Consider the following 27,972-nt stretch of genomic DNA (forward strand, 5'->3'; position numbering starts at 1 on the left):
TGTCCCAATTGTGCATCTTGTTTTGCTTGGTTCTCCTGGTCGCACAGGCGCAAGTATCTCAGGCGAGAGGAGGCGGCGGCGGTGGAGGAGGACACGGTGGCGGCGGACATGGTGGAGGTTTCGGAGGAGGACGTGGCGGTGGATTTGGAGGAGGGAGAGGAGGTGGCTTTGGAGGAGGATTCGGAAGAGGTGGTTTCGGAGGAGGGGGCCCAGGATTCGGGGGACCAGGTCATGGAGGCTTTAGAGGAGGACCACCCGGTGGATTCAGAGGACCACCTGGTGGATTCAGAGGACCACGTCCATTCTATGGAGGATATGGCGGATACGCTGGATATGTCGGATATGCAGGATATGCTGGAGTTCTTCCTGTCCCCGTACCTGTTCCCTATAACCGTTGCTACTACGGTAGTTACTATTACAATTACTACTACTGCTGATGTGATACGGTTATGGATGGTTTATTTATACAAATTACAATCAACACGTTGTTTTAGTTACAAAGATTATGTAAAGTTACCCAGAAAGTCGGGCTGTAGACAGTTCTCTAAATATTCCATATCTCATATATGTAACTTATTGTTTTGATGGTCTCCGGTGTCTGGTTCCTGTTTGTCCACCCAGTGATCAATGATCAGTGTGGAGTGCTGCGATGGCAGTGCTTAAGCCTAGTCAAAAATTAATTCCTTTAAAATGCAATCTACATATGCGCATATAGATAAACTTAAACTACAGACTAGATATGAGTACGACACTTTGATGATGCGTTCGTTGTGGCAGACTATTCGATTGGTGACCGAGAGATCAGAGGGTATGAGTATAAAATAGTATCTGGATCAAGTAAACAAAGTGTTATGAGGAAGCATCAATTGAAAGACTTAGTACCGGAGCGACTTCTTAAAGATATGGAATGGTCTTTAATCTAACTTAATCACAATCCTTCCGATCCTCTGATCTCACTTAGTGCAGTAATTCAAATCAATATGCATAGGTTCGTATAAAAAGAGTTTGTTATAAGGTGGGTTGACTTCGAAAAACATTGTCCAGGAATGCCACCTCGAATGATTAAACAATAAATCCCCATAAAATACAAGTTTTGTTATTTAAAACTCCTAAACGTCTAATGAAACTTTCATGGCATTCCGTACAACTTTTTCACAAACCCTGGCGTGTATATACGGTTCTATTGGGTGCCCCGGAAGACGGCGGTCGATCGTTCTGTGGCAAACAGATAATATACTTTGACTTCAGCCGATGATCCTCTAGAGCATTGCCTTGCACTCACTCTCGGCGATGCTGTGCTGAATGCAGTGGTTGATCTCAGCAAAACCAGGACGCTCGCTTGGTTTGCGGTTCCAGCAGCGGCGCATCAGCGCGTAGACAGAGAGCGGTGTGTTGTCCGGACAGCCGAGCACGTTGCCCTCCTTGATGTACTTAATCACCTCCTCATGGGTCAGCCCAAAGTATGGCTGCAGGGCGAAAGAGAAAACCTCCCACAGGCAGATGCCGTATGCCCAAACGTCGGACTCCAACGAGAACTTGTTGTACAGGATGCTCTCCAGTGGCATCCAGCGGATCGGTATGAAGTCGTTTTCATCGCCCTTGTAGTAATCCTGCAGATAGATCTTGTGGGAGAGCCCAAAGTCGGCGATCTTCACTGCCATGTGCTCGTTGATCAGACAATTCCGGGTAGCCAAGTCCCGGTGGACAAACTTCCGCTCTGAGAGATACAGCATGCCAGCTGCAATGTTAGCGGCCATTTGTAGCAGATGCAGCTCATTTAGCTGAAGGCGATCCCTTGCCGGCGCCTGGTGGGTGGCATATGGTGAGCAGGCGCGGAGAAACTCACTGAGATCGCCGGGAGCCATGTACTCAAACAGCAGGCACATGGGTCTTCCCAGAGCACACACTCCCAATAACCTAACGATATTGGGATGATCGAACTCGGCCAGCAGACAGGCCTCACGTTCGAAGTCCATTTGCATTTGGTCGCTGGCGTCGTCTTTAAGCATTTTAACGGCCACTAGAAGATCTTCCTGATCGGGGACAAGACCGGGAGCTCTGGCCTGGAAGACGCGACCGAAGGCTCCTTGGCCTAGGGACCGTACATAAACAATATCCCCGCGTGGGTATTCCAGCTTCTCCAGGCGTGCATTCGGTTTGGTGCCTTTCGTATCTGGCACATTGGTCACCGCTGTAAGAGCTACGCAATTACTGTGAACCGTGGCTGTGCTCCTGATGGTGCCCCACTTTGCTAGGGTGTTGGTGTTTCCATTGCCTCCGAGAGTTTCCCGACTGGTGTTCAGATTTCCACCGCACTCTCCTCCTCCGCGCATGGAAACATTGCAATCTGCAGTGGCTGTTCCAGGAGGTTGGGAATAATCCTTTTGCTTGGACAGCTTGTAGACGAGCAGGATTATTAAGTGCAGGGCGACAATAGCCACGAAACCAATTCCAGCCAGAAGGAAAATCATAGAGGGCGTGAAGAATTTTTCCATCTTGATGGGGGTATTCAAATCAACGGCATTGGGATCTACATAATCAGCTGGTAATTAACAGAGAAATTAGTTAAAGCCAGGGAGCAAGGATTATCTATGAACTTACGACACATGGGTATATCGCAGTGTTGCCAGCGCACTGATTCATCCACTGTATAGCACCAGGGATGTGGCTCCTCACCACCCGCATTCCGACAGTAGTTCTCGCCCTCTAGGAGCTGATGGAAGACTAAAGGAGGCTGGAAGTGCTTGTGAGGGTACTGCGTGTCCCAGCGCTGGCAGGGTATTCCAGACTTTGACACGTTCATTGTGCCCATGTAGAAGCGTCCATTACCATTGCGGCAATCATCTGAAATAAGGTTAATGATAATAAAATTAAAAAGGATCGAGGATATTCCAGGTAAAAGGGGACTTACAGCTCACTTCCGACTCCTTGAGTTCAGTGAGACCGATGTAGGAGCAATTGGGTCGCCGCATGGAGGCGTTGTAGTGCGGCAAGGAGGAGCAGTTGGGCAGACGGAAGTGTCCGCGGCTTTTGATAAACATGTTGCGTTCCTTTTTCTCCTCAATGAGCACCCAGTCATTGTAGCAGAACTGCAGATGAGTGGCCTGGCAGTCCTCGAAACAGAGGGGAGCCTTCACAGCTCGACCTCCTTCCATGTGGCAGTTGGGAAAGGCATAGGCGCAAAGCATTTTCTGTAAGGAATTAATGTTGGTGATGTTAGTTATAGTTTATAAACATTTATTTAAATTTCTAGGAACTCACCTCTGCCGCCTCGCGACACAGACCCGTGAGATCCGAAATTAGCTCATCCCAAAGCGCTGTGGCCACCTGCTCATTCTTCCAACCTCCGGTGGGATCGTCCAAACTGTACCACACCTGACCAGTGAGATACTCCTTGCATACCTTGCCGCTGTAAGGAGCACAATAGCCGTTCTCCTCCCGCTCACGTTCCCGTTCGTGATGACGCTGATGGTGGCGCCGGGTGACAGGTTCCTCAATGGCATTTAGGGAGTTCGCGTGCGTGGCACTGGCTGAAAGGAACACGCACAGCCCCAGGACAGCCAAGCTGGCCCCCCATTTGACCCCCAAACCCCAAAACACCCGCTCAGCCACCCCCACCCATTGCCCGGCAGTCATGGTTGTGTTTTCTGTATATGCCTTGTTTTGCACACCGATTCTAAGCGAAATCCTTACAAATCTTGCTTTAATCTAAGGCATTTTACAGGTTTACACTAGGATAAGCCAAGTTCATTAAATATTAAATATTTTTTAAGTTATAATTCAAGAAATATTCGGTTAAATATTTGTTTATTTGCGCGCTCACTGCTCGACGACGCCTTTTCACCGAATACCACACAAAGTTTGACGACGGGATGTTTCGCCACCCGTAACTTCTCCCTTAGGGGTGGTTTCCTGTCAGAAGAACAGGGTTGTTAAATGCGCGGCAAAGGCGGCCGGAGAGTCTTTTATTCGAGTTTGGAAGCTACTGCACAACCGAAATGTTTGTTTTTATTTATATTAATTTTTCGTCTACTTCTCTTCCTTCAGCTGCTTCTTCCTCATCTTTTCCTCCTCCTTTCGTTGCTTTTCCATTTGTTTTTCCTCCGCCTTCAGCTGTTTTTCTCTTAGCTTGCGCTCTTTTTCCTTCTTCTTCAAGAATGCCGGATCTGTATTGCCCTCATCAGGATCCCTTTCCTCCACCTTTTCTTCTTCATCAGGAATTTGTTCAAGTCCCTAAAATAAAAGGGCTTTACACACCTGACCAGGGAAATTAAAGCTGTGTAGGAAAACTACAGGAAAAACTTAAAAACAACCATATCAACTATCACTTCCCAACTAAGCGTTTCGTTTATTCACTTTTGCACTTAAGCTTAAACGGAAAACTTCACTTAATTTAAATTAATTGGTTTTCTCATCTGGTATGGCATCGAGACCCTGAAAGAAAATTGGGACGGTTCTGAATAAAGGACATCGGTTCTTAAAACTCTTATGATGGTCATGCAAAAACTGATGAAGATGATGGATGAACATAAAAACGGATAGACATTTAAGATCTTAAAATGAAAATATAAGAAGTAAACCATAAACCACAAACTATTCAAGCCATAAGTAAAGTGTGTAATAAAATATGATAAATAATAATTAAAGGCAGTACTTAAAATTAAAAACCCAGAACACTCATTTAAGAACGAAAGCAATTATATCAAACAATAAATGATAGTTATGTTAAAAAAACATTTTTTTTTATATAACATTAAATACATTTATTAAACATCAATCAGCCAACTTAATGGCTATAACACGATGTTAAAAAAAAAAAAAAAAAAAAACAGTTTTTAAAAATGAAAACTAATAAGCGTATCAAATGAAAACACAAGCAATGTTTTAAATATGAATATGACATGATATACTAAAAAATCAATAGGTTTACCATTTTGTTAATACATTATAGGTCAAAACCTTTATATGAAAACTAAACAACACTATGAGATAACAAAACAGCTGCCAAAAATCCAGCAACAACAAAAACGTGATAAAATGAGTGGCCAAAATAAATTTGTTGTAAGCAGGCCAGTCTGTAGCAATATCACTTACGTTCATCTTGTAGGGATTGTCGGTCAATCGGAAATCGCGCTGGTACATCACTCGGCTGAAACGCTCGTCCATGTTGCGCCGGAAAGCCTGTAAATCGTAAAACAAATATTAGAAACTCCGTAGCCAGTGTCCTTTCAGCCATAAAACTCATCGCAAAAAAGAGGCGGTTAAATAATGTTAAACAAATTCCGATTAGTGCACCACCAGCTGAGGTTATATAAGAATTTCGAGTTGCTTGGTCAAAAGGCCGTCCTGGAACTCACATTGCCAATTGTCAGCTTATCCAGGCCGTACATGGCGTATATGGGCACCGACAGAAGAGTGGTGATGATCACGGCACCAGGTAGGATTTCGAACCACATATTGTCGGGGAATTAGATTGTTATGATATTTTCCGCAAGACGACACTCAGTGTGACCGTTCTTCCGCCGTTCAAAATATACAGCAGATCCCTAAGAAATATACCAGGTTCTACGATATTGAATTAGAGATGTCAAAATAACGATACAAAAGTAACAGTGACTGATGTAAGCCAGCTACTTTGATTTGAAGAAGCACAGTGATTTATTTATATATCACTATTTTTGAAATGTGTATTTCCAACAAATATACAAATAGTATTTCAATTGGTAGAGTTATATATTTGAAATTTTATAAATATTAGGCACATTACAAATTACATATTTTTCAGTGTAAGGTTGTGTTACCGTTTATATTTTTTTATATGTTTTGGTATATTTGCGGTGTATTGCCAAGTCAGTTGTTCCATTTTTTTGCACTCAAGTTTTGGTTCTACCAATTCTCCATTGAACAGCGACCAGGGAATTCGCACAGAGTTCTGAGCGCAACAGCAACAACAACAAGAATATAAAGAACTATAAGAGCGACAAATCAACGGATAGCAGGATGGCCACCAGCGGTATTGTCGAGTCATTTCCCACGGGTGCCCTGGTACCCAAGGCGGAGACTGGAGTGCTAAACTTCCTGCAAAAATATCCAGAGTATGACGGTCGCGACGTCACCATAGCCATATTCGATTCCGGCGTCGATCCCCGGGCAACGGGACTGGAGGTGAGTTGGCACTTTTTGCAGACGCTCTATGCCGATGGCTAACTGGTGCTCCTACTTAGACCTTACTTTCCTATTGTGTCCTTTAACCTAATACGACTGCTTCTTCTTCTTCCTACGCCTTATTTTCCTTGCACCTACGACCCTTTCCATTTGATCCTTTTTTTCTTGCTTCTGCTTCTCTGCATCTCCTTCATGTCTTTTTTTTCCTTTTCCATCCATTTCCTTCCGTATATTTTCGACCTTATCATCGTTAATCCGTTCCTGACCCTTCCCAACAGACGCTGTGCGATGGGAAAACCGTAAAAGTGATAGAGCGATACGACTGCTCTGGATGCGGCGACGTGGACATGAAGAAAAAAGTGACTCCAGATGAAAGTGGCAGCTTTAAGGGTCTATCCGGCAATACACTTAAACTGAGTCCAGACCTTATTGCCCTCAACACCGATCCGGACAAGGCGGTGCGAGTGGGCCTCAAGAGCTTCAGCGATTTGGTGCCCTCCAAGGTAAGGAACAACATCGTTGCTCAGGCCAAGCTTAAGCACTGGGACAAACCGCATAAGACAGCTACTGCCAATGCCAGCCGCAAAATTGTTGAGTTCGAGTCACAAAATCCAGGTAGGTCAAGTGATTTCCTTTTTTGTTACTGAGTTACCAAGGATTGATCATCATAGGGGAAGCCTCCAAGCTGCCCTGGGACAAGAAGATTATCAAGGAGAATCTGGACTTTGAGCTGGAGATGCTCAATAGCTACGAGAAAGTGTACAGCGACATTAAAACCTCCTACGACTGCGTCCTCTTCCCAACGGCCAATGGCTGGCTGACAATTATCGACACCACAGAGCAAGGAAATCTGGATCAAGCCCTGCGTATAGGCGAATACACGCGGACACACGAGACCCGCAACGTGGACGATTTCCTCTCCATATCCGTGAACGTTCACGACGAGGGCAACGTATTGGAGGTGGTAGGCATGTGCTCGCCTCACGGCACTCACGTTTCGTCTATTGCCAGTGGGAACCATAGTTCCCGGGATGTGGATGGCGTAGCCCCGAATGCAAAGATCGTATCGATGACCATCGGTGATGGACGACTTGGCTCCATGGAGACCGGTACTGCTTTAGTACGGGCCATGACAAAGGTAATGGAGCTGTGTCGCGATGGACGACGCATCGACGTTATCAACATGAGTTACGGCGAGCATGCAAATTGGTCGAATACTGGGTAAGCTAGTACAAATGGTCTGACGGCAGCTAATCCCAGAGTTGTGGATATCTTTTAGTGGGTCTGGGTCGGATGAAATGCGTCGCAGAAGAAAGAAGATGTGTGCGTCGAGGTAAATGACTTGAGAATTCCGCATACTCACACACTATTCCTCTTGTCTCCGACACGTTCCAGCCGAAATACACACCCTACTGATAACCGTTATAAGGCATATAAAGATCCCTAATCTGTATCTCTAATCTTTTGCAGCCGCATTGGAGAGCTGATGAACGAGGTTGTCAACAAGTACGGCGTTGTCTGGGTTGCCTCTGCTGGTAACCATGGCCCGGCTCTCAGCACCGTCGGGACTCCACCGGACATCAGCGAGCCAAGTCTGATCGGCGTGGGTGCCTATGTATCGCCACAGATGATGGAAGCAGAGTATGCAATGCGAGAGAAACTGCCTGGCAACGTGTACACCTGGACATCGCGGGATCCATGTATCGACGGCGGTCAGGGCGTGACCGTGTGCGCTCCAGGAGGAGCCATAGCTTCCGTGCCACAGTTCACCATGAGCAAATCACAGTTGATGAACGGTACAAGCATGGCAGCGCCTCACGTGGCCGGCGCGGTGGCGCTGCTCATCTCAGGACTGAAGCAACAGAACATCGAGTATTCGCCGTACAGTATTAAGCGAGCGATCAGCGTCACTGCCACCAAACTAGGCTACGTAGATCCCTTTGCCCAAGGACATGGTTTGCTCAATGTGGAAAAGGCCTTTGAACATCTAACGGAGCACCGGCAGTCGAAGGATAATATGCTGAGGTAGGTTTTGTTTTCAGGTTTTACCTCATATTTAATCTGTGGATAACCTTTTCTATAGAAGGCAGCCAAACAGGTGTATTTTATTAAACTTTTTTGAGCATCACAAATCGGATTAACATTTATATATTATATAACAAAGAAATTATTCCGGTTATTATGTTTTTGTATTTGTGTTTTGTACATCCAATTTAATTTCTAATTGGTGGTGTATTCTCTTCTTCGTTTTATTTAGTCTTATCAGAAATACGATGAACCTGCTTTACATTTTTATACCCGTTACTCGTAGAGTAAAAGGGTATACTAGATTCGTTGAAAAGTATGTAACAGATAGAAGGAAGCTTTTGCGACCCTATAAAGTATATATATTCTTGATCAGGATCAATAGCGAAGTCGATTGAGCCATGTCCGTCTGTCCGTCCGTCCGTCCGTCCGTCCGTCCGTCCGTCCGTCCGTCCGTCCGTCCGTCCGTCCGTCCGTCCGTCCGTCCGTATGAACGCTGAGATCTCAGGAACTATAGCAGATACAAAGCTGAGATTAAACATGAAGATTCTTGAGGTCCCGGGACAGCGCAAGTTTATTACAGCATCCCGCCACGCCCACTCTAACGCCCACAAATCGCAAAAAACTAAAATTGCTGAAATCTCAGGAACTATTGCAGATAGAAAGTTGAAATTCAGAAAGTATAATCTTTAGATGACAGCGAATCTTATAGTTCTACTACTATCCGGCCACACCCATCCATACGCCCACAAGGCTCAAAAGACGGTTTTCGGATTTTCTAGAAAAGCTGATATCTCGGTAACTATAGGAGATAGAAAGTTCGGATCAAGCATGTATCTTTCTATGATGCTCCCAATGCGAATTGTTTTTTTCCGATCACGCCACGCCTACTCTAACGCCCACAAAACCCGAAAAACCAAAAATGCAAAAATCTCGAAAACTATAAAAGCTACATAATTTTGCTTAGGAACACGTATTTAAGATATGCCTCTGCAATTTGCCACGAAGTTGCATCCGGCCACGCCCACTCTAACGCCCACAAACCGCGGAAAACTGTGGAGTCTATAATATTATTATGAATGCCTTTGTTTGACCTTGTATAACTTATTTTTGTTAATATCTATCGATTTACAAAAGATTTTTCAAATCGGAACATTATTTCGCTATTTATGAAGAAATTAAGGTTATAAGGCTCTACATGGGCAGTGACGTCACTATAAGCATACTCAACATACTTCCTCTGACAATAGGTGGCGCCTTCTGAATTTCCACTAGCAAAATTAATATTTTAAAATTGTGTAAAACAGTAACGGGTATCTTATAGTCGCGGCACTCGACTATAGCGTTTCCTCTTGTTTTTTTTTTGCAGCCTTTATGAACTGATATCTTTGTTTTCGTTTTCGAAGATAATAAACATTATAATCATATAATTTTATAGAGGAATTTGCAATTACACTTTGGTGTTAGTCTGTTTCCTAACTGGATGATAATGTCAATCACTAATTAAGATCCCCATTATTAAAACGTGTTTTTATCCTATTTTAGGTTCTCCGTGCGTGTGGGAAACAACCAGGCCAAGGGCATTCACCTGCGCCAAGGCGTTCAGCGCAAATTCATTGATTATAACGTGAACATTGAGCCAATCTTCTTTAATGACAAGGAGGCGGGTTAGTACAGAGTACGAATCACTCTGTTTTTGTTCTACATTTTTGTTTAATTCCAGATCCCAAGGACAAGTTCAACTTCAATGTGCGCTTGAATCTCATTGCTTCACAGAGCTGGGTGCAGTGTGGAGCTTTCCTGGATCTCAGCTATGGCACCCGAGCAATTGTGGTGCGCATAGATCCAACTGGACTCCAACCAGGCGTTCACAGCGCCGTGTAAGAAACATGCCATCCTTAAAATTAGACTTTTCTTTATCAAATTAATTTGAAATAACTAGGATTCGTGCATACGATACCGACTCTGTGCAAAAGGGTGCTCTCTTTGAGATTCCCATCACGGTGATCCAGCCTCATGTGCTGGAGTCTGATCAGAACACACCCGTCTTTGAACCTGTCTCTACCAAGGGAGATAATAGCGTGGAGTTCCAGCCAAACACCATTCAGAGAGACTTTATCCTGGTGCCTCAAAACGCTACTTGGGCGGGTAAGCTTTGTGAAGCTTTGAAAAATGTCAGTAAAAATATAACTAATTATTCTATGGCAGAGCTGCGCATGCGCATCACCGATCCCAATCGTGGCAAGGACATTGGCAAGTTCTTCGTACACACGAACCAGCTGCTTCCCAAGCAATCTTGCCGGAAACTCGAAACTATGAAGATCGTAGGTGTGGGCTCGGAAAAAGAATCTACCTTGGCTTTCAAGGTTAAGGTGAGCAAATCGAGGGCTACTGTGTGGTTTCTATCGCACTCTTATCTTGAATTATTTGTTGCAGTCTGGCAAGATTTTGGAGCTCTGCATTGCCAAGTATTGGTCGAACTATGGTCAGAGCCATCTGAAATACAGCCTTGTTTTCCGCGGGGTGGAAGCCCACAATCCCAATGCTTGTGAGTGCTTTTTAAACTTTGTATAAGATTTGTTGTACTAATAAAACTTATATTTTACAGATGTTATGCATGCCGGAAGAGGTATTCACAAGCTGGAGATCGAGGCCCTGGTTTCGGAGGATGTTCAGCCGCTGTTGCAGCTGAAGAATGCTGCTGTGGTTCTTAAGCCCACCGAGGCCAAGATCTCGCCGCTAAGCGCCACCCGGGACGTTATCCCAGATGGACGACAGGTGTACCAGAATCTGTTAGTCTATAATTTGAACGTGACCAAGCCCGCAGAGGTGGCTCTGTACGCACCCATCTTTAACGACTTGCTGTACGAGGCGGAATTTGAGTCCCAGATGTGGATGCTGTACGATGCGAACAAGGCCCTGGTGGCGACCGGCGATGCTCACTCCCATACCTTCTTTACAAAGCTCGAAAAGGGTGACTACACAGTTCGATTGCAGGTGCGTCACGAGAAGCGGGAACTACTGGAGAAGATATCGGAGGCCAACCTGGTGGCCTCCTTTAAACTGGCAAACATGCTATCGCTCGACTTCCACGAAAACTACAACCAGTGTATCGTGGGAGGCCGGAAGTTTGTCTCTGCCCTGATGAGAGGATCCACGCGTGTTCTGTACATCGCCCCCATTACCCAAGAGCGCCTCACCAAGGCCAATCTACCCGCCCAATGCGCCTGGCTGAGCGGTAACCTGGTATTTCCGCAAGATGAGGCCGGCAGACGGGTAGCTTTGCATCCCTTCACCTATATCCTCAATCCGGCAGAGAAAAAGGCACACACGAATGGTTCAGGGAATGGTACCATTGCTGCGGGATCCACAGCTGCAGCCGCCGCCGCCGTCACTGCCAATGCGGCTAAACCCAAAGCTCCTGGTACTCCACAGGCGGCCACATCGGTGAACAATCCGGCTGCTGGCGATGGAATCACAGTCCAAAACGATGCGCCTGTTGACGTCAGTACCAGCCCTGCTTCGCCGAAAAAGGGCAAGGCCAATGCCGACGACTATGCCGAAAGCTTGCGCGACTTCCAGTGCTCGCACATTGTCAAGTGTGGTATGATTTGAGAAAATTAAACATCCTTTTCTATGATTATTTCAAACAATTTTCATCTTTCAGAGCTGGAAATGGCTGAGAAGATCTACAACGATGTCGTGGCTACCCATCCCAAACACTTACAGGCTAACCTGCTGCTCATCCAAAACATTGAGTCAAACCAGTTGAAGTCCCAACTGCCTCTTGCTTTTGCTAATGCCCAGAAGGCATCTCCCCCGGAGGCAGGAGAGGGTTCTGATAAACAGAAGGAAGATCAAAAGAAACTGCGCAGCGCCCTCGAACGCATTGTCAAGCTGGCAGATAAGGTGATCCAGGAGACCGATGCCGAGGCACTGCTCTCATACTACGGACTAAAGAATGATACTCGCGCCGATGCAGCTAAGATTAAGACGTAATTGGGATTAGGTTAAGAATTCCTTAACAGAAATTAATATTCTCTCCTTTAGAAATATGGACAAGCAAAAGAACAATCTCATCGAGGCGCTGAGCAAGAAGGGCATTGCTCTTTCCAAGCTGGCCGTTTTAGATGACAACATTAACGATCGCCTGGTCGAGATCAACGATCTGTACACGGAGATTATTAAGTTCGTGGACGCCAATGACTCCAAGGCTATTCAGTTCGCCCTGTGGCATGCCTATGCCCACGGTCACTATGGAAGAATGTACAAGTACGTGGTGAAGCTGATCGAGGAGAAGCGCTCTCGCGATCACTTCGAAGAGCTGGCCGCCATTAACGGCGCCCTGGGTCACGAGCACATCCGGACTGTCATCAACCGTATGATGGTCACTGCCTTTCCCAGTAGCTTCCGTTTGTTCTGAGCACCGTAAAATAGTAGTCGCAACAAAAATTCACGCTTCGATGCGATCATTGTTTTTTATAACTAATGTAATCCATATGTATATGAATAAATGCTATTAATTGAAATTAAAAATTTTAAAGCTAGTTTTTCACCTTCTAGGCTAGTTATGAAATATTAATAAAACTAATAATTCCATTAAAAAGAAAATAAAACTTTTAAAAGTAACGGAAAATTTAAATTTAACAAATACGCTACAACGGTAACTATGGCATTTTCCAACACTGAGTAGTGGTAATTGAGCCGACTCCGCTCGACGGTCATACTAATTGCAGCAAAAAAACAAAAAACAATGCAGACGCACACGCGAGTGTAAAATGGGTAAGTTTGACAGAAAAAGAGCAATTAAAAGTTGAAAAATTGCCTAATTGTGCGGCTAACAAAACGAACTAATTGGTGGCTGGTGAAAAGTGTATGGAAAACGGCTTTAAAATGTCTTTTTCCTGCTACGTAGTAGCGATTAGGCTTCCGCTTGCGTGTGTGTTGTGTGTGTGTGCGTGTATGTATTGGCCGATCGATTTTATTTTGCATATTCAAGGACAAGTGAAGTCCTGCGGGAAAGTGCTGCCGGGATGTGAAGAAATGGGGCGGAGCCGGAAACCACAACGGTCTCCGATACCAAGTTCTATGAGTCAGTTGAAGCAAATATAATCCCTGGGACATTATCAGCGCTCCGCAATCTGTGTACATGCATTTGTTGCTCAATTTCCACCCCGCATCCTCTTATTCTCGTTCCTCTTTCTCCCCCACTCGCCTTCACCCATTCATTGTGTCAACTCCGGAGAGGACAAACAATGGCCCCTTGCAGGCGGATGACAAATGCGGGTGCAGCGACATCAAGAAAGAAGAGTAAATTAAAGTGATCCGACTACAAAATACCCTTTTTCACAGGTGTTTTAAGAAAAAATTTTCATCTTCAAATGCAGCCCATTGCCTATTTGCCTAAATGTATCTTCTAACTAATGGTTTCTGGTTGGAATTTTTTAAAAGGGACTTCTCAGACACCGTCTTGTATGATCTACCTGATCTATTACCTGTTAAAAATCTCGGCAATAACAAGCAAATCCATTTAAATCTCCGAGTAATGGGTATAAAACAAGGCAATCGGAATTCTGTGTCAATGTGCTCACGTACTCCTGCGTTCATCTGTGTGCGTGAGGTGTTTTTGGGGGTTGGGGGAGCGGAACTTTTGGGTATTCAGGAGATGTGTGTGTTTTATTTTATCATATTAAAGAAAAGAAAAAAACATCTGCGTTGGCGGATCGATCGTTAAAGAAGATATTTATTGCCTAGGGTATTCCCCTCATTCGCTCTTCACATCAAAGATAAGGGCCCCCGAGATTTGGTCTTGTGCGGTCGTTTATATAGTATCTATATAATATATACCCAAGATCTTAATGTGTTTATTTTTGTACATTCTTCGTTTCCAGAGTATCCACAAATTGATTTATACGAATTCCTCACTGAGTCCGAACTGCAGCAGTACTACAATGCCGTCAAGTGAGTGACCCAAAAAGCGGAAGCACTTCCCCTTTCCAACCTCATCCGAACTAAACCTCACTATACGTTCTACTCCCCCGCAGAAACGAATTGAAAATAACGAACGCGGCCCAGTTCAAGTATGCGGCGGACGAGGATTTGCGTTTTATTGGGCTCTCGCGCCCGGAAATCCGGAGGCTGCGAAAGTTCTACGAGAAGCACTTCCCCCACAGCTACCTCAGCAAGATCAAGCGTCTGCTGCAGGCGCCTGGTACGATGGTGAAGCGGGAGGAGCCACCAGGCGGTGTGGGTCAAGTGCCGCTCGATGGCAATGGCACGTCTCCCAGCTCCTCACTGGCCGCCAAAAATGGAGCCAGTTCGCCGGGGAAGGCGCCTAACAACAAACACATCATTCCGGCGGACTCCATTAGTGTAAACAAGCAGTTGGGCACCGGCGAGTTTGGTATAGTTCAACAGGGCGTCTGGTCCAATGGTAGCGAGAGGGTGAGTTGGAATAAGCTAGTATCAGCTCCAAAATGGTTAAAACCTTTCTTTTACAGATTCAAGTGGCCATCAAATGCTTGTGCCGGGAGCGCATGCAGTCCAATCCCATGGAATTTCTCAAGGAGGCGGCCATCATGCATTCCATTGAGCACGAGAACATCGTGCGACTGTACGGAGTTGTCCTGGCCACAGATTCGCTCATGCTGGTCACTGAGCTAGCGCATCTGCGATCGCTGCTGGAGTGCCTCAAAGATTCCGGGCTGCGCGTCAGTTTCCTCACCATCCCCACTCTCTGTGAGTTTGCCCTGCAGATCTGTAATGGAATGCGCTACCTGGAACAGAAGCGCCTCATTCACAGAGACCTGGCGGCACGTAATATCCTTGTGTTCAGCAAGGACAAGGTGAAGATCTCCGACTTTGGACTGTCGCGAGCCTTGGGCGTAGGAAAGGACTACTACAAGACCAACTTTAATGTAAATTTAAAGCTGCCGATAGCTTGGTGTGCTCCCGAATGTATCAACTATTTGCGCTTCACCAACGCATCGGATGTGTGGGCCTTTGGAGTCTGCCTCTGGGAAATGTTCTCATACGGATTCCAGCCCTGGGCTGCGCTAACCGGTCTACAGATCCTTGAGGCCATCGATGCACCCAACTACCAGAGACTGGAACAGCCCGATTGCTGCCCCAGTGAGTATTATACACTTATGATGAAGTGCTGGCAGGACGATGCTGCAAAAAGGCCGCGCTTCGGTGAGATCTATGACCAACTGCCTGATATGAAGCCAGAGCAGCTTAAAGCTGTGGTGAACTGCACAGAGCCCAAGAAGGACCACCTACTTTATCGCCAGGGCGATATTATAAGCGTTCTTGATCGCAATACGGGCTCGCCATTTTGGAAAGGAGTACTCAGCACTGGCAAGACTGGCTACTTCAACCCCTCCAACACTGTAGCCTTCCTCGAAGGTCTGCCCAGCTCCAGTCGAGACTCCTTTAGTCGAGTGAGCGACCACAGGATCAGTAAGCGCAAACTGCGCACAGAAATGATTTCAAAGCCACAAAATGACTTCAAGCACACCGGACATGTGGGCATTGATGGAGCTGGTAAGTTTAGATGCATCTAATCACGTTCTGAATTACTAAACATTAATTTTTGTTAAATGTATAGCCTTTGGCGATATTGCCTTCCTAGGAAGTTCACAGAATGTAAGTATATTGATACAGATGTTCTTTTCTTGGAATACTAACATATGTTCTTTGTTTATTTTAGTATAATCACGTGCCCAAGCAAATAGTGACTCCCTACAAACCATCGGAGGATATTGAGCAAACTCCACTCCTCCTGCCACCGACGCCCACGAGCCCGGACTCGCTGCAAACTGCCAGTGGTTATTTCCCAGAGGGTGCCAGCACCGGAGGTGCCATGGGAACCTCTATGAATCCCACATTCATTCCATCCGCCGAACATACACCCAAGCTGATAGCCACGAATGGTCAAAGCTCATTTGACTTTGCCAGTGGATCGACCAATCCGTTTTTCCTTAACAGAGGGGATGATGAGCTGGAGTTTGGCTTGCAGAATAACAACTACGGTGTGGATGGCAAGAGCATACATTCGGGGGAGGCGGGCTGGCGTCCCAGCTCACGAAGTATTGTTGATGATCCTCATGAATATCACGAGATATCAGATGATGAGATGGCGGCCGACAAGCTGGACTTTGGGCCATCGCTGCTGGATGAGATTAACTCGATGTTTGGATCGATTAGCGGAGCTTCCGGCAGCCACCCCAAGTCACCTGGATTTGATCATGTGAACAGCAAAAACGAATTTGCGGAATTGTCTGTTAAATTGGGCCAAAAGAGTGGCGACACTAATGGGAACAAGCATGGACATGGGCTGCTTCCCACGCTGTCGAAAAAGAAATCGTCGGGCACTGTGAAACCTATTTCTGTAAAGGATGAAAAGATTCTCAACCATGCCATTGAGATAGCCAACGAGATCAGTGCTAGGTAAGATGAGATTTTTGAATATGAAATATATTTTCTAATCCTAATCGTTTTCCCTTTTAGGTCAATGATTGATCTTGTTTCTGATCAGACCCCCGCCATGCACAGTCCTAAGCGCAAGTTCAGCTTCAGGTTTCCGCATTTAAGTAATAATGGTGGTAGTGACAAGGCTGGCGGACTAGGAGGAGCCAGCAGTTCTGCCCACACTCCCACCCATGGCAATGCATCGCCTTTTTCCAAGAAGAAAAACTTCACCGAGGAACTGCAGAGCATTCCAGATATTCAGGTAAGCTCATTAAGGCGTTACATTAGATAAGTTTTCCAGTAGCGCTACGTCATCGATCCCTGGTTCTCAACTAGATTCTAATCCTCGAGTTTTGTCTTCAATTTGCTCTTTCTCCTTCACCAACATCGTTGTCCTTTCATTTCCCCTTTTGCGTTTGGCATTTTGTTTTGGTTGTTTTCTCGTTTTGCTCCTTCATTGAACCGAGCAGCGTTTCCGATCGCTGAGCGAGATCAAGAACAGCACCGACCTGCGTGTGCCCATATTCGACAAGGAGAGCTCTGATTTCCTATTCCAAAAGTCGCGAGAGATTCTTAGCCGGCCTTTGAATCTGGAACGTGAGCGTGCGGAAGATCAGCAGCCAAAAAGCATCGACGACAACATCATGGACATTGAAAATACACTGAAAGCGCTCAATCTGGATTTTATGCACACTTACACAGAGTTGGACAAAAGTGACTCCAACGATACGATCCTCAATGACCAGTTGCCGCATCTGGCCAGTTTGGATGATGGCATCAGTAGTGCCACGGGCAGCCTAAAGTCGGCGGTCTACAGCTACAGTAACGGCGTGCAAACCATGTTCGATTTTAATGCGGCCACCAGTCACCTGGACAAGCACCTGCAGTACATGCACAACCAGGCGCAACTAAGTGCCGCTGCTCCGGTGGATCCCAAGCCCATGGAGGACAAGCGCTCGAGCACTCCAGACACGGGATTCGCCTCGAGGGACACCAACATCTCTCTGTCGCGCCGTAGTAGCCAAAAGTCCAGCTACAGTCCACAGGAAAGCTTCCACTTTCCACTCAAGGGAGAGGCACTATTCAGCGCACCTCCAGTCATTATGGCAGGAGGATATGCCAGTCTCAAGGATGAGCTCGGCTATGAGCGTTTTGGAAACGGAGCCACCAAGCAAATGCTGGCCAGCGCCTCACCCATTAAGTCTGGAGCGGGTCTCAATGCTAGCAGTGCCTCCGTTTACATGGGATCAAAGGGTTACCGTCAACGTTCGACATCCTTTAACGAGAGCTTTCATCCCATTTCGCCAGTTCTCTCAGAACCACCGCAGCGAGAAAGGGGTGTAATGCAGCGACAAGTGAGACTGGAACATCAGCCGCCTTTGCCACGTCGTTCTGCATCGTATAAGCCCCGTTCCATCAGAGCTCGCACCCTAAGGCGGTTGAGCTACAATCCCATGACTTTGGATTCCAGTTCCTCCAGCGGCGAAGAGCCTGTCAAGCCCAGCCTTGCCCGTTCCGAGTGCGACATCCGTGCTAGAGTGGCGGCAAGCTCGAATTCTTCGTTGGGACGGCGACGTCGAGCGGGAATGAATCGTCAGGTTCAGTCCGCTTGCCACGACGAACGTGAGGCCATTATTTCCCCTCGCCAAATTTATGGTTCCAATTCGAGCATAAAATCAGCACCACACTACAATATCGGAGGTCAACGTCGTAGCTTCCATAGAGGTGGAGCTGGCATGATGGGAGCTGGCTACGAGCAGTTCCAATACGACGAGCGCATTTACGATTTCGGAGGACGTGGTCCGGGCAACAACTACAACATGGCCCATGCGAGCTATTTGAGTTCGAGTCAAAAACCCAATTATATTTTGAACGGAACTGAGTTGCCCGGATCCGGGTCAGGATCTTCTTCGGCAGCCTCGTCGGCTGTGCAGGCCACGTACAGGACAGGAGCTGGTGCTCCCATACAGCGACCAATGAGCGGTGGCGCTGCACTGCACGAGTTCGATATTAGTCGTCTCACGGGAAAGAGTCCCACCTCAACCAATTTTGTGGGAAGTTCACCGGAAGAACTAAAACAGCGTCAGCTTTCAGCGGGCTCTCTGCTGGCTCCAACTAACAAGCAGACGAAGCCTCAGCGACCCACTGAATTCCACTGGCCAGAGAAGATTCACGCATCGGCGGTAAAGCAGCATGAGATGCATTGGCGACAAATGCAACAGCAGCAACAGCAACAGTTGACCACGGCAACGATTATTAGTGCAGCAGGTGTTGGAGCAGTTGCAGGCAGGAGATCCAGTGATAGCTCCTCCTCGTCCAGCACCGAGAGTGGGGATGAGTATCAGTTCCAGCGCGAGTTCGTTGCGCCGCGAATTCCGCCCAGTCCGGCTCCATAACTAAGGAAAATGCTGAAATACGTTCTCAATTTACTGTTCGGCAACGTGATGTCTGATTAGAGACAAAACATGGGAAAGATACGAATTGGATCCGAAAAGCCTTGGTCACGGATGGATGCTTCAAGCTTGGCGGTGTTGTGTTTGTGCTACTGTCTGTGTGTGAGAATTGGTAGGGAGCAGCGTGTAGAGTGTTGGCGTCGAAGAGTAAATTGTAGAAGTATTTACAGCGAATAGATTAACATATATTTTTTGGATTTGAATTTTTTGAAGCGAGATGAGAGTGTGCCTTATAGGAAAACACCGAAGACCTCTCAGAACAGATAATAATGATGTGCAGATCAGCTGCACACCTTCCAACTCATTCTATCATCCGCCACATAGTTCATCGTCATCAGCTAAACTCTACTTTATTGAATCATTACTAGCGGCTTACCCTTTTCTAGTTTGATTAATATGGCCAAATATAGTGGGTATCAAAATTACTCTTTCAGAGTTCAATATCTAACTTTAACCCCCTATTTAATCCAACTAGAAACTGGTAATGCCTCTGAAATTTTCTCTTCATATCTCAAACAGAAAAGTACTCTAATTCAGTAGCCTAAAGTCAAAATACAAAACGTTTCTTCAAATTTTCACTACAACAAACAAACATATATAACAAAGATAATGGCTTCCAAATGGAATAGAAAATGTTCAAGTAATTTTTTTAGAAAATAAAACCCAACAAGAGCTTGGTTGTCGGAAACAGTATTTCAAGGCACACGACAAACACAAACACTCACACTTATTGAGGGGACTCCAACTAGACAGGGTATTACCTATTACCAGTGAGCGGTAATTATAAGTCAAACACACACACACTCACACAGAGACAAAGGAAAACAGCCAGAAGACAGTCACCCACACAAAACTGTTGACAATCCTCAGAACTTGTCCACATCAAAAGACATTCGTCGGGGCAAGAATCCCGTACGGATTATGTGCCATATCCTGACGCTTGCATTTTTTATGAAACCAAAGCTAAAGCGAAACCAAAACCAAAACCAAAAACCAAAAAGCAACAAATGTTAAAAAACGATACCGAAACCAAGAGAAGCATTTAAGCTCACTTTAACTAGAGTGTCGATAACCCTAAAGTATCTATAAGATTGGAGATTTGGAAGTGTCAAGCACATTGACCCACTAACCAAAAGCAAAACTAAAATTTAACTTTAATTGAATTGCCGACGGCTGCAAAGTGTCGAAACATTTTTGATAACCTCACTAAGAATATATATATATGGATTATACTTACTAAAAGATTTTCGCATTCTATGCATTTATGGATAAACTTAAATTGAAAAAATATGATATACAGATTATATATACACCTACTTAAATCTAAATCAACCTAATTATATGTATACAAGTATAAAGGCGAATGCGCTGTAATGATATTCTAAACTATGCGTTTGAAGCGTTTCAACCCAGAGAACATTAAACTAAATGAAAACCAAAATTTACTCGAGTATTATACAAGAAAACCCCAAAAACTAAAAACTAAAAACTAAAACCTAAACTACATTCAACTAAGCAACAACTATTTGAAAACAAAAACAAGTGAAGAGTTTGAATTCTAAGAACCAAACAAGTTAATTGGTAATCAAAAAAAGAAAATGTTGTGCATATTTAAAGGGATTCAATAAAGAAAAACTAATTCTGAATTGCATTTCTGGTGTTGGCTTTTAGCTCTACTTTAGTTATTTTTCTTTTATCCCAAAATTATAATTTTGTACAATTTCATTTGCATTCATTTTATTCCTACCCCGCCCTTTGACAGTCGCTGATTGGCAAGGAAGGACTGGAGGCCTACAATAGTCTAATCGAGCGCAAGGCCCTGCTGGACATTGGACCCAGTCCTGCGGCCACTTTGCTCCGCCACCTGGACACCGATGAGTTCGATCTGCAAAGTCTTCACCAGTCGCAACGCCCAATGACGTTACCCACTCGAGGAGCTACCCAGCGAGTCCGCAAGGCGGAACTGGCAGCTGGCCTAAGTCGTCACAATGACGAGAACTCCAATTCGTTGGAGGCTTGCGAAAGTCCCAGCTACATGACCCACGGCAGTTACAAGTTTCCCGAGGCACAGCAGCAGTCGGAACAGTTGCCGCCGCCAGAGTCATCGAATCCAATTCCACTTCCACCGCGTGAGGGCAAGAAGCAGGTCAAGACCAGCACCAAGCGACATGTGCGCAAATATCCATTGATTATTCCGGCCAACGGACTGCAGCGTACTCTTAGCAAGCTTACGGACTTTGGGGACGAGGCGGGAAAAACTCCGGAGATCTCCTCCTCTACCCAACAGCAGCCAGGTAGAGCCATTGAAGTAGTTGCTGCTGTTCGGCCAAACAGTATGCGACGACCATCGCGTCCTTCGGAGAGGGAGTATGAGAATATGCCAGCGGTGGGAAGCGAGTCCTCGCACACCTACCAGAATCTGGATAAGTTGGCACCTGCGGATGCTGCTGGCCTCACCGACACCGCTTCGCTACAGTTTGAGTCCATCTTAGAGGCGGACTCCAGTAAGGACGGCATCCTGCAATCTCCTGACGTAACCGATGGCTTCTACAACTTTTCCATTCAGAAGGAGCACTACAACAAGGGTAAGGATGCGGAGTTCGAGGCCACCCAGATCTCTGGGCTGTATGTAAACGATGACGAATTGCGCAACCTGGACATCGAGAGCAGCAGAAAGACGGCCACTCCAGGCAGCAGTTGCAGTGCTTTGGAGTCGGAGGCAAGCCAGCCGGATACACAGCCTCCTACAGAGGCTGCCCCGGAAGTGAGTCGTCGTTTCTCCAGTGCGGATAATGAGCTAGCTGGAAATGCACTGTTCAAGAAAGTTCGAGCCTCCGTCAACATGGCCATGAATCGAAATTCCTTGGCTGAAACTGGTTCGAGCATCAATCAAACAGGAAAAACTTCTGGTAAGCCTCAAACGGAAGCCGAGTACTTTGCAGCCACTGCGGCTCGATTGGCGGATTCGAATTCAGTGAGCTGCGAAGATCTACTGGAGTTTTCCGACAAGAAGCCTAAGGGTTGCGAAAGGGGAGTGGACTCGGATGAAGTACGGATTATGGTGAAAGTGCTTGGCAAAGATGTAAGTTTAATCTACTTATTTGTTATATTATTAGGATTTTCATAGATCTCTTATTTCACAGAGCACGCCAAATCGCTGCTTGGGAGCATTGGAGTTTATCAACTGGGATGTTCATAAATCTATCAAGCTCATCAAGCTGCAGAACCTGGTCAGCGAGGCCAATCTCAGCCTGGAGGCCTCCTTCGAGGCGCTTCAGCAACACGAATGGGATCTTCACACAACGGCCCACAAACTGAATGGCCTTAAACTTTAAATAGTCCTCTAAGACCCACATATACTTCGATCGTCCTGATCTGTTCTAAACGACCGCCGTTGCCTTAACCTCATAACTATTGTTTCTAAACCGTATGCTAAGAATTGGTTAGATTTAAGTTACTCGAAACTAACGTAATCACTGCTCGCCATTGGCTTCCTTCATTCGGATCGATAGAATCTCAGCATGTACTTATTCACGCATGCTTGATCTGCATGTAAGTTATCAGCAAATACACACATTTATACATCTTCATAGAGTTTTTCAAATAAATTATAAACATTTTATACACAACCTTTAATATGGATACATATTTTGATTAAGAATTGGTTATAATGGGAACTTAAACAAAAGTAGGTAATTTATACAATTTTCGGTAATTTTGTCAAATTAATCAACGATTTATTTAAACTTGAAACTACTAGATATTGTACACATATTTTACACAAAAAACAGACCACGCATCTTAATTCTAACGAACAAAAACAGAACACACAATGGGTAGCGATGAAGCCAGATGTACGCTATTTCCGCCTCCCCCGCTTACCATCCATGCTCATGGACAAGGCCACAGCTCGCGTCACTCTCTTCGGCGTAGACACTTGCAGCTGACCGCCACTCAGATTCATTTCGAGAGACATCCGTTTCCGAGTCATGCACATAGAATTTATACGCTGGGCGCGCGCATCGTTTCTCGTGGTCACTTTTGGTGTGCTGGAGCTGGGGCGGGAACGAATAAGGGATATCGTCTTACTGATCGGCTTCTTAGACTTTGTAGGCCTTGGTTCTGGTTCAGACTCGGATTCCGATTCTGATACTGCGTCAGATTCCGAGTCCGCTAGATTAATAGTTGCCGAAGGCACTTCGTTTTCCTTAACCGAAGATGTACTGTCCGTGGGACTGTTCGTGTTCTTGACCATCTGCTGACGCCGGGAACTTCTGTTGTCCAGGCGTTGCTGTTTCCGCAACGGTGATTCGTGAGGCGGAGACGGAGCAGACGGATCAGTGGACCGCAGGGATCGTGATTTCGGATCTGACGGAGTTCGTCTCAGCACTCGTTTTCGTCCGTTTCTTAAAGGCGTCTCCAGATGCAGAATTTTTCGCTGATGATAATTAAACAAAAAAGGAAAACAAAATTGTATAAATCAATAATGAATGCTGTCCCCTTTTGATAAAAGAAGTTAGTGAGCGTTTTATGTTAATTATACCCGGATGCAAAGCAAAGACAAAAGGTGCATCATTAATTCTATGAAGCTAAAAGGAAACTACAATTTGTGTTCTGTTTTGAAAACGTTTGTTGATTGTTAATGCCGATTGCAACTTGAATCTTAAACTAAACAGCAAGTAGATGGCGTGTGAGTCCTTTGGCAGTGGCTAGAGTTGCATGCGCAAGCGCCTCATACTCACTTTGCTTACTGGGGTGGATGTGGGCTGGGATACGGAAGTGCTGGCTGCTGTCCTGTTACGCAGCGAGCGAATACGTAGGTGGCTGGCATCCGGTGCATTTTTCGGACTTGGTGAGGCAGCTGTGGGCGATGCCTCGATCACCTCAGAATCGTTTGACTTAAAAACAAAGAGAAAACAAGTTATTATCTGCAACTACTTGGAGGAAATGCGGTTTTTACCTTATTTTCTGCGGTTGGGCTCTCGGTAATCTCTTCATCGGATGATTCCTCCCCACTAGAGGGGCGCTTTTCCGGTGTTTTAGATGACCTGGCAATTGCCATTTCGAGACGTTTTCTCATTTGCGGCTGGCGTAAGTTCCGTTTAGATGTCTCTGCCGCCTCCGTTTCCGTATTTTCCTCAGGATTAGGCGACTGAGGCCCCAATAAGCTCTCGGCTTCCGATTGGCTAATGGCCATGGAGCGACGCAAGTAACGTATCCCGACAATGTTATCCTTACCATAAGTGGTTATAATAGGCTCAGGTGTTGGTGCTGCTGGTTCTGCCGCTTTTGGAGTTGCTGCAGTGTTTTCTTCGATTAATTCGTTCTGCTGAGTTTGTGGGCCAGAAATTAGCGCCGGCTCGTTGGAAGAAGAACTTTCGGGAGCAGGTTCTGTTGTCTCCGCTGGCACTGCTGTTTCCGACTCCGCCGCAGTGGTCACAGTTGCAGTTTCGCACTCTTCATCGCTGTCACCCTCACCGGGATTCCGACGAGGGGGCGGATTGAAGCTGCCGTTGACCATCATCTTAAAGTTGTCAATGTTCTTGATCATGCGGGGATCCAATTCGCTCTAAAAAAGAAAATAATAATAAACTAAACACATATGATAATTAGACACACTCTCCAATACTCACAGCAATTAACTTGTCCGCTAGCTGCAACATTTCAGTCTTAATCTCCGGTCCGTTGAATACGTTTACTGATAGAGACGTTAGCTCCTTGGATAGTAAGCGGCACATCTCCTTGCGTTCCGTAAAATAGTTCTGAATATATTGCAGAAAACTTATTGCTATTTTGTTGTGGATATTCGTTTGTGGCGTGCTGATCTCTTGCACTGTCATTTCAAGGAAGAACTTGGTTAAGTTTTCAGGTGCGACACCGCTAAGCGGCGAGTCAAAACTGCAGTTCATAATGGTCCAAACGGTGGGCAGGAAGCACGGCTGTAGGAGACTCTGCTTGTTGAGGCGCCTTAATTCTTCGAAGAACATGCCCAACACCTGGCTAATCATGGGCTCGGTGTTTGGGTTGAAGTACCGCTTCAATAGTTGCTCCAGCACATCAGTGCGATCGTCGAGATGGCCACGGAGCACCAAGCGGCAGAGCCCACGAACGATGGCCAATCCCACGCCTTTGTTCTGCACTCTCTCCAAGTAGTGTCCCATTACCATAATTATGTCCGTATTCTGCTCATTGTTTTGCGACTGACTGCCATCGTCGTCGTCGTAGACCTCTTGCATTGTATAGAGCTGTCGCCGCTTTGTCTTTGACGCTTGACCGCCGGTTTGGTTTAGATCGTTGAAATAGTCTATGCCATAGCGGTCAAGTAACTCCATCATACAGTTGGCCGCCGTCTCACATAGCCTCACAACGTTGTTGTTGAAAAACTGCACAACCACCACCTCGAAGACCTCCTTGCAGTAGGCTTCATAGAACATACTGTAGGTGGTACCGCACTTAATGGCCCACTCAAAAATATCTACCTCGGCGCTGGGCAGATAGCGACAGATGAAGTCCTTGTAAAGCTGGCAAAGGCTTGGCGTCAACTTGTTGACGTGCGGTGAGGCAGTCATGTAGTAGCATGTGTACAGTCCTTTCAGCACACGCTCTTGCTTTGAGAGCTTTGGGCGGGCGGGCACCTCAAGAACACCATTCCGCTCCAGCAACGGCCGAATTAACTCCGTATACTCTTCGGTGACGGCGGTCTTCTCATCGTTTATAGACTGCGCCCGCATGTACTCCTTTTGACGCACATAATTGTCCTCCTGCTCTTCCATTTCAAGGATTTTCACCTTCAACGAGGAGATCTTCATCTTGAGCGGCGTGTCCAAGTCGTCCAGCAACTTATTAATCAAACTGCGGTCATGAATCAGCTCGTTCTGTTTAGTGTTAAGCTCACACAGTTCGTAGATGATTTCAATGAAGAACTGCATCCGATCGTTCACATCGGTTATCAGTTGCTCCATGCAGCGCACCAGCACGCTCACGATTTTGTGGTCCAACAGGCAGTCCTTCAGCAGGTTGGCGATCAGCAGACGCATATTGCCACGTCCGATCTCGTCGCCCAAGTCGTATGACTCTAGAATTTCTACTAGCGAGAGCAGCATGTTTTGGAACTCCACCTGGGCAAACTTGTCCATGTCTGGCTTTTGAAACTGACAGAATCTATAAAACGGATTGCATTTAGTATCGATTCAAAGTGAGGAGAATATGAAACTTACTTCTCCATATATTTGCAGAAGACACTGAGTTCCGGGAGCACGGACTCCATTTCGGGAGCTTCTGTCTCCAAATATTCGCTGAGACACTGCCAGTATATCAGCAGTTCCACGGTCAGTAATTCGTGTGGTATGCAGCGATGCAGTTCACAGTCGTCGCTTAAAGGCAGCTGCTCTATGAGTTTCTGGTGGTCCGTCTGATCAAAGATTACTCTTAACATTTGCTTAGCCACGCGCCGGAAGCGTAGAAGCTCCTCCTCGTTGGAGTCCAGCTTGAGGGCCGCCGTGAGAGCGATGTAGTTTTGCTGGTACGACTCGATCCACGATTTGAGCATGTAGTTGATCACCGTTTTGCGCACGGTGGCCGATGTGTCGTTAAGTCCCTGTTCCAGCAGTGTGAGGCGCTGTGCAACTTTGTAGGAGCGCACCGGGTAGTTGCACATGTTTACGTACGTATGTCGACGCACCTTCTCATCGACGTCCCACAAGCGTTGCAAAATGTGCGGGATGGTAATGTAGTTGCGGCCCATGCACGTGATGATGCACTGGCGCACATTGGCCGAGGGATCGGAAGTTAAGTGGTACTGGTACGCACAAACGACGAGGTCATTGGGATTGTCCGGATTTTGAAGGCGCTGCATGGCCAGCACAGCCTGCTTGCGTACACTGGCAGACACATCCTTCACCCTTTCCAGCATCGCGTCCAGGATTTCATCGCATTGTTTGTCATCCAAAGCGGCATTGGGTCCGAGTTCCTTAAGTATGAGATTCACGAAGTAGCAGATGCGATATCGTATATGGGGGCTACTGGAGTAGGTCTGTGGATACGGGTAAAACCAGACGCTTGCATTAGGTACTTTTTTCGGCAGTACAGTAGGTACAGTAGACACTCACCGTAAGCAACCAGCGAAAGGTTTCGCCCAGCATGGGCTCCGACTCCGAGTCCGGACTGGCGACGAAGGTGGCACAGAAGTTGAGGGCCATATTTGCGTTTTCGTTGCCTTCCTCCGCTTCTAGGACGGCCTTCAGTACATTTATGAAGGCCTGTCGAAAGGGCTCGTGGCCCATCTAACAGAAAAAATCAATGTTATGGTCGGAAATTCCAGATAATAAAGTCGAAAATACCGACGCCACTTACCTTTGTGTACAGTTGCTGCATCTCCTTGACGTAGCGCTTATGCATGGATTCTTTGAGCTCGGCTTGTCGCATGATCGAGTACATGAGTTCCGGGGACGAGGAAGGGTTTGTAGTTGCGTTGGAGGAGGTGGCCTCCTTGTTTTCCTTCTCCACATCTTTGTTGGATTTATTTTTGGTGGTCGCCTGACGCTTTCGCCCAACTGTCGCCTTTGGTTTGGCCGTCTCCTTCTCCTTTTCGCCCGCCTTCCCCTTCGGTCTGGCCATTTCGTTAAGCTTTATCTGTATAACGTTATCCGCAGCCGATATTGGAACTGCGTGTATCTGGTTAAAAATTAAAAACTGTTTTCAAATTGCACCAAGCGATGGCGAAACAAACAAGCGTCGCGTTATTGCCTTCTTCTCTTTCCACCCCCGTTCGCTTGTTAAATTCAAATGACGCGTCAGCATTTTTTAGTGTGTTTATGAGAATGTTGATCGATAGTTTCGTGATCGTTGTCTATCGATT

General features: G+C 46.1%; 5 protein-coding genes across 7 annotated transcripts; 2 read left to right on the top strand and 3 right to left on the bottom strand.

Annotated features, from left to right (window-relative positions):
• Positions 1–184: 184 nt before the first annotated feature.
• On the bottom strand, positions 185–3,822 carry LOC108112560 (tyrosine-protein kinase transmembrane receptor Ror2). The gene is made up of 4 exons (XM_017222506.1): positions 3,262–3,822; positions 2,912–3,191; positions 2,602–2,844; positions 185–2,542 (listed from the first exon to the last, which is right to left on the bottom strand). The coding sequence occupies exons 1-4, from the start codon at positions 3,634–3,636 to the stop codon at positions 1,260–1,262; spliced, it is 2,181 nt and encodes a 726-aa protein (XP_017077995.1). The 5' UTR covers positions 3,637–3,822; the 3' UTR covers positions 185–1,259.
• A 110-nt stretch (positions 3,823–3,932) lies between these two features.
• LOC108112563 (glutamic acid-rich protein) lies at positions 3,933–5,543 on the bottom strand. Of its 2 annotated transcripts, none has more exons than XM_017222510.1 (3): positions 5,358–5,543; positions 5,095–5,181; positions 3,933–4,233 (listed from the first exon to the last, which is right to left on the bottom strand). In XM_017222510.1, exons 1-3 carry the CDS (start codon positions 5,454–5,456, stop codon positions 4,030–4,032), a joined length of 390 nt encoding a protein of 129 aa, XP_017077999.1. In that variant the 5' UTR covers positions 5,457–5,543; the 3' UTR covers positions 3,933–4,029. The 2 variants fall into 2 exon arrangements, with proteins under 2 accessions (XP_017077999.1, XP_017078000.1); XM_017222511.1 differs by lacking the exon at positions 3,933–4,233 and adding an exon at positions 4,318–4,434 and having other exon boundaries at positions 5,358–5,531.
• Positions 5,544–5,876: 333 nt separating this feature from the next.
• LOC108112559 (tripeptidyl-peptidase 2) lies at positions 5,877–12,726 on the top strand. The gene is made up of 12 exons (XM_017222505.2): positions 5,877–6,165; positions 6,444–6,780; positions 6,837–7,386; positions 7,636–8,190; positions 9,736–9,857; positions 9,914–10,070; positions 10,133–10,338; positions 10,399–10,562; positions 10,627–10,738; positions 10,799–11,794; positions 11,858–12,185; positions 12,241–12,726. The coding sequence occupies exons 1-12, from the start codon at positions 6,001–6,003 to the stop codon at positions 12,611–12,613; spliced, it is 4,065 nt and encodes a 1,354-aa protein (XP_017077994.1). The 5' UTR covers positions 5,877–6,000; the 3' UTR covers positions 12,614–12,726.
• Positions 12,727–12,895: 169 nt separating this feature from the next.
• LOC108112557 (activated Cdc42 kinase-like) lies at positions 12,896–22,744 on the top strand. 2 transcript variants are annotated; one of them, XM_017222503.2, is made up of 9 exons: positions 12,896–12,972; positions 14,082–14,151; positions 14,235–14,634; positions 14,691–15,735; positions 15,800–15,837; positions 15,902–16,641; positions 16,702–16,924; positions 20,878–22,197; positions 22,259–22,744. In XM_017222503.2, exons 1-9 carry the CDS (start codon positions 12,969–12,971, stop codon positions 22,448–22,450), a joined length of 4,032 nt encoding a protein of 1,343 aa, XP_017077992.1. In that variant the 5' UTR covers positions 12,896–12,968; the 3' UTR covers positions 22,451–22,744. The 2 variants fall into 2 exon arrangements, with proteins under 2 accessions (XP_017077992.1, XP_017077991.1); XM_017222502.1 differs by lacking the exons at positions 20,878–22,197; positions 22,259–22,744 and adding an exon at positions 17,133–20,851.
• Positions 22,745–22,827: 83 nt separating this feature from the next.
• Positions 22,828–27,875, bottom strand: LOC108112558 (condensin complex subunit 3). The gene is made up of 7 exons (XM_017222504.1): positions 27,468–27,875; positions 27,224–27,397; positions 26,333–27,147; positions 24,749–26,276; positions 24,076–24,684; positions 23,858–24,013; positions 22,828–23,553 (listed from the first exon to the last, which is right to left on the bottom strand). Exons 1-7 carry the CDS (start codon positions 27,729–27,731, stop codon positions 22,975–22,977), a joined length of 4,125 nt encoding a protein of 1,374 aa, XP_017077993.1. The 5' UTR covers positions 27,732–27,875; the 3' UTR covers positions 22,828–22,974.
• Positions 27,876–27,972: the final 97 nt, after the last annotated feature.

This window comes from Drosophila eugracilis, unplaced genomic scaffold, assembly GCF_018153835.1.
Source record: "Drosophila eugracilis isolate 14026-0451.02 unplaced genomic scaffold, ASM1815383v1 contig_90, whole genome shotgun sequence".
NCBI classification, from domain to species: domain Eukaryota; kingdom Metazoa; phylum Arthropoda; class Insecta; order Diptera; family Drosophilidae; genus Drosophila; species Drosophila eugracilis.

Bases quoted from the DNA above. Each gene is read 5' to 3' on its own strand.
- LOC108112558 (XM_017222504.1), bottom strand. From the start codon at position 27,731: ATGGCCAGACCGAAGGGGAAGGCGGGCGAAAAGGAGAAGGAGACGGCC. The intron at 26,277-26,332 runs GTAAGTTTCATA...TCCGTTTTATAG, and splicing joins TTCTGCAAATATATGGAGAA to ATTCTGTCAGTTTCAAAAGC. The intron at 24,014-24,075 runs GTAAAAACCGCA...TTTGTTTTTAAG, and splicing joins GCCCAACCGCAGAAAATAAG to TCAAACGATTCTGAGGTGAT.
- LOC108112559 (XM_017222505.2), top strand. From the start codon at position 6,001: ATGGCCACCAGCGGTATTGTCGAGTCATTTCCCACGGGTGCCCTGGTA. The intron at 6,781-6,836 runs GTAGGTCAAGTG...TGATCATCATAG, and splicing joins GTTCGAGTCACAAAATCCAG to GGGAAGCCTCCAAGCTGCCC. The intron at 10,339-10,398 runs GTAAGCTTTGTG...ATTCTATGGCAG, and splicing joins TCAAAACGCTACTTGGGCGG to AGCTGCGCATGCGCATCACC.
- LOC108112563 (XM_017222510.1), bottom strand. From the start codon at position 5,456: ATGTGGTTCGAAATCCTACCTGGTGCCGTGATCATCACCACTCTTCTG. The intron at 5,182-5,357 runs GTGAGTTCCAGG...TACGATTTACAG, and splicing joins ATAAGCTGACAATTGGCAAT to GCTTTCCGGCGCAACATGGA. The intron at 4,234-5,094 runs GTAAGTGATATT...CTTTTATTTTAG, and splicing joins ACAATCCCTACAAGATGAAC to GGACTTGAACAAATTCCTGA.
- LOC108112560 (XM_017222506.1), bottom strand. From the start codon at position 3,636: ATGACTGCCGGGCAATGGGTGGGGGTGGCTGAGCGGGTGTTTTGGGGT. The intron at 2,845-2,911 runs GTAAGTCCCCTT...ACCTTATTTCAG, and splicing joins CAAGGAGTCGGAAGTGAGCT to ATGATTGCCGCAATGGTAAT. The intron at 2,543-2,601 runs GTAAGTTCATAG...GTTAATTACCAG, and splicing joins CTGCGATATACCCATGTGTC to CTGATTATGTAGATCCCAAT.
- LOC108112557 (XM_017222502.1), top strand. The intron at 14,152-14,234 runs GTGAGTGACCCA...ACTCCCCCGCAG, and splicing joins CAGTACTACAATGCCGTCAA to AAACGAATTGAAAATAACGA. The intron at 16,925-17,132 runs GTAAGCTCATTA...TGAACCGAGCAG, and splicing joins AGAGCATTCCAGATATTCAG to CGTTTCCGATCGCTGAGCGA.